Below are 4,619 nucleotides of genomic sequence, written 5' to 3'. Positions count from 1 at the left end.
TTGAGAGGTTTTTACTACCGTTAATGTCTGAGCTATACAACCTTTGTTACGACCCCGTCCCTATTCACATGACCCATTACCAGGTGGAAATTGCGGAGCCCCTCACAGTCAACATGGCCCAGGGTGCCTTCAGAAACAGTTTTTCAGAAAATCGCGAAATTGAAAGGACAAGAGCCTTTTAGAACCTTTAAAGACCTGAACAAAACATAGAGAACCCTAAGGTGTCAAAGAACCAGGAAGTTGACCGTGAGTAACCCTAGAACCGTTGGGTCTTGGTTATCTATTGGACCCAGGGTATGTCAATCCTCACTTCTCAGCAAATGAGCTTGGACCTCGTGACGAGGGAGCGTGGCCCTTTGTCTACTCTTCTGGCCCGCCCCCACCTGTGGCCTGGCCGTCTGCTGTCTGGTGCCCAGCCTCCCTGGGCCCTCCCTGTGTCAGCCTCCTGCCACCTGTGGTAGGGACTCCTCTTTTGGCCCTTCACCCGCCGCCCGCTGCCCACAGCTTCCCCTCAGGGCAGCTACCTGGGTGGCCACCACCTTCGCCTGTCCCCACAGGCGATCGGCGGGCTCCCTGGTGACGTCGAGGTAACTGCCTGGTGCCATGTCGGCCCCGAGAGATGGAGACCCGGCGTTGAGCGCGGCGGGGGAGGCCAGAGCCAGCGATGAGGTGGAGCGCGACTCCGGGCCCAGTGGGGGCGACACGGCCCCAGGCCCTGGGGCGGCGGGAGTCGCGGGGGCGCCGGGAGGCCCAGAGGCGGTGGCCCTGGAGGGCGGGAGCGCTGAGGAGGACATCGGGCCGGCCGAGGAGGAGGGGGAGGGAGAGGAGGGTCTGGACGTGGCCGTGGAAGCGCACCAGTTCCCCATGGCGGGCTTCCGCCTCATGTTCCTGGATCTGGTGCACTCCCTGCTGCACCGCATCTACTACAACGACCACATCCTCATCCGGCCTCACGGCGGCCGCGTGATGGTGCACCCGCGGCCTCGCTCGCCCGGCAGCATGGCCCTGGAGCTCCAGGGGCCTGAGAGGCCGGAAGAGGGGCCCGCGGAGGCCGAGGCCACGGAGGAGGCGGAGGAGGAGGCCTCAGCCTGGGAGGCCGCCCAGGAAGAGCTGGCCGAAGAGGCCCAGGACACGGCCAGCGTGTGGCAGCTGGCCATGGAGGCCCCTGCCCCTGACGGTGAGCGGCGGGTGAAGGGGCAAAAGAGGAGTCCCCACCACAGGTGGCGTCCCCTGCCGCCGACGGTGAGCGGCCGCCGGAGCCTGTGGGAACTGAAGGCCACAGGGGCCCAGGGGGAGCCCAGCCCCCTAAGGGCCTTCCCCTGCCCCTGACGGTGAGCGGCCGCTGGGGCCTGTGGGAACTGAAGGCCACAGGGGCCCAGGGGGAGCCCAGCCCCCTAAGGGCCTTCACGGGTTCGGGGGAACCTGCTGCCCTCTGCCAGCCCCGACAGGGTTCCGAGATTATCCGTGCCACTCATGAGCCCACAGGTCAATGTCAGTGGAGGTGGGTGTTCGGGAGGGAGCTTGGGAGGAAGCGAAGAAAAAGGAACCCATGCTGGGTTCATGGCTTAAAAAAAATATCGGGAGTCAGAGTTGACCCCAAAACATGAGGAACTCTGCGGGAGCCCCTGGTAAACGTGAAATATTCAGGGGGTTGAGGAACTAATGAGCTGCACCATAGAATTTTTCTTCAAGGCAAAACATTTTTGCAAGAAAGTTCTGACCAAAACATACAGAATGCATCAGACCCAGACAATTCTGATCCCTGCTTCTCTGAAGGGCCAGAAGTCATCAGCTGCACAGGGTGGCAGATTTACTGCAAAAAGAGAAATAATGTCACTGAAAACCATCAAGCAACAGAAGAGTGAGGGCCAGGGAAGTGTTGTATTAGTGGGAAGGAGGGTGCCCAGCTACTCTTTCCTGGGCTGCTCCCATCCTCCTGCTTCTCCTGAGGGTAGACTACTGGGTATCACTACTTGATGAACTGGGATTTTTCTTCCTGTGTCTGGTCTCAAAATCTGTATTCTTCTTCTTCACCCAAGAAACCACAAAATATCAGAATGGGAAATCCAATGAAGAGGCCCAAGGTGCTGAAACTGAAAGAGAAAGGGAAGTTTAACAAAAACCAAGAAGAACCTGAAAAGAATCTGGGCCCAGCCGAGGGCAGGCTGTGAAGACCCAGGTATCTGTGTATAACTTTGAAAATCACCCAGCTGTTCCTGGCATCTACCAGTTTGGGGCTTTTGGCTTTTTAATTCTCCCAGTAAACTAAGAAAAAGTTTAAAACTCGTTTAACGATTCAATTTTGCCTGCTCAGAATGTTAATAAAATGCATTATGTACTGAAATACACTTCATGGCTACTCATTTGTTCTTGTGAGGTCTTTCGTCTTCTACCTGTAAGACTACTAACAAGTTGTAAATGTATCAGTACCTCAGACCAGCATTTGTTTAGAAAACAGTTTCTAGAAGCAGCAGTGAAAGTACTGATGGGGCTTTCATTACCTGGCTACAGAAGTGCAGTCTCCTGTACTAAGAGAACACCTTTTAGAATGTAACACTTACAGATAGTAGAAAGCTAAGAATTTCGAGTAGGATCACATTTAGTGATACCTAAACATTTGTTCAGTTTAGATTTTTTTATGTTATGTGACAGTCAAAAGAAAAGAAACTTAGTCATCGTATGCCTATTGTTTACCACTGAATTGGTAATGAAGTCTTAAGGCCTATCTTGTCTTTGAGCATATTTAAATAACATTTTCTCTTCCTGCATTTTCACAGGTGTGTATTTCATAATAACAGCCGCCTTCTCATATAGTAGATGTGGAAACCGAGGGTCTAGGAGGGTGAGGGAGTATCATTTGTGCTATGGGCACAGGCTTTTAAGGTGGAGAAATTAATTTAAATCCCAGAATGGCCTCTCAGGGGGAAAAAATATTTATGGTGTTAGGCAACAGGGAGACAAGGTTGTTATGATCACATGACTGAAGCCATTGGTTGTACAAGCACCCAGAATCCAAGGTGCAAGAGGAAAACGTGTTATTCTTCTGTAGTTGTTGAGCTGTAGCGCTCCAGTGCAGCAGGTGTACATGAGGCTAACCGTTTTCTTAGATTTAGAAAGTCCCTGGTGCGGGTTAATGCTGTATAATTGTGAATTTTTTCTCATTTCATCCTGCAGTTGAGAGGAATAGGAAGAAGATGGAGCAAGAAGAAAAGATCTGTTGCTCCCGACTTTTGCATTTATCATTTTTCAGAAGCCCATGAGAATTTTATTAACATGATTCCATTTCCAAAATTCAACACCCCAAAAAGCAATATCCACTAACGTATGACTTTTCTCTTTTACGGATATATTTCATAGCATTTGTTCTAGTTAAAAATAGGTTTTAAATTAATAAACTGAAATGCAGGCAGATTTTTTTTTCCCCACTGTACAGCAAGGGGATCAAGTTATCCTTACATGTATACATTACATTTTTTTCCCCACCCTTTGTTCTGTTGCAACATGAGTATCTAGACAAAGTTCTCAATGCTATTCAGCTGGATCTCCTTGTAAATCTATTCTAAGTTGTGTCTGATAACCCCAAGCTCCCGATCCCTCCCACTCCCTCCCTCTCCCATCAGGCAGCCACAAGTCTTTTCTCCATGATTTTCTTTTCTGAGGAGATGTTCATTTGTGCTGGATATTAGATTCCAGTTATAAGTGATATCATATGGTATTTGTCTTTCTGGGTCATTTCACTCAGTATGGGTCTCTAGTTCCATCCATGTTGCTGCAAATGGCATTATGTCATTCTTTTTTATGGCTGAGTAGTATTCCATTGTGTATATATACCACTTCTTCCTAATCCAATCATCTGTTGATGGACATTTGGGTTGTTTCCATGTCCTGGCTATTGTGAATAGTGCTGCAATGAACATGCGGGTGCATGGGTCTCTTTTAAATAGAGTTTTGTCTGGATATATGCCCAAGAATGGGATTGCGGGGTCATATGGAAGTTCTATGTGTAGATGTCTAAGGTATCTCTAAACTGTTCTCCATAGTGGCTGTACCAGTTTACATTCCCACCAACAGTGCAGGAGGGTTCCTTTTCTCCACAGCCCCTCCAGAACTTGTTATTTGTAGATTTATTAATGATGGCCATTCTGACTGGTGTGAGGTGGTATCTCATGGTAGTTTTGATTTGCATTTCTCTTATAATCAGCGATGTTGAGCATTTTCTCATGTGTTTGTTGGCCATCTGTATACCTTCTTTGGAGAAATGTCTATTCAGGTCTTTTGCCCATTTTTCTATTGATTGATTGGCTTTTTTGCTGTTGGGTTTAATAAATTGTTTATATATTCTAGAGATTAAGCCCTTGTCGGTTGCATCATTTGAAACTATTTTCTCCCATTCTGTAAGGTGTCTTTTTGTTTTCTTTTGGGTTTCCTTTGCTGTGCAAAAGCTTTTCAGTTTGATGAGGTCCCATGGGTTCATTTTTGCTCTCATTTCTGTTGCTTTGGGAGACTGACCTGAGAAAATATTCATGATGTTGAAGTCAGAGAGTGTTTTGCCTATGTTTTCTTCTCGGAGTTGGATGGTGTCCTGTCGTATATTTAAGTCTTTCAGCCATTTTGAGTTT

General features: G+C 48.4%; 1 protein-coding gene across 1 annotated transcript; it reads left to right on the top strand.

The window, feature by feature from the left end:
• Nucleotides 1-603: 603 nt before the first annotated feature.
• On the top strand, nt 604-1,329 carry LOC125118111 (cancer/testis antigen 47A-like). Its single transcript, XM_047764247.1, has one exon. The coding sequence runs from the start codon at nt 604-606 to the stop codon at nt 1,327-1,329; it is 726 nt and encodes a 241-aa protein (XP_047620203.1).
• The last annotated feature ends 3,290 nt before the right edge of the window (nt 1,330-4,619 follow it).

This window comes from Phacochoerus africanus, chromosome X (genome assembly GCF_016906955.1).
Source record: "Phacochoerus africanus isolate WHEZ1 chromosome X, ROS_Pafr_v1, whole genome shotgun sequence".
In the NCBI taxonomy this organism is placed as follows: domain Eukaryota; kingdom Metazoa; phylum Chordata; class Mammalia; order Artiodactyla; family Suidae; genus Phacochoerus; species Phacochoerus africanus.
Note: the sequence above shows the minus strand (reverse complement) of the source record. Positions and strands in the feature narration are given on the sequence as shown.

What these genes read in the sequence shown, in the direction of transcription:
- LOC125118111 (XM_047764247.1), top strand. Translation starts at nt 604, where the DNA reads ATGTCGGCCCCGAGAGATGGAGACCCGGCGTTGAGCGCGGCGGGGGAG.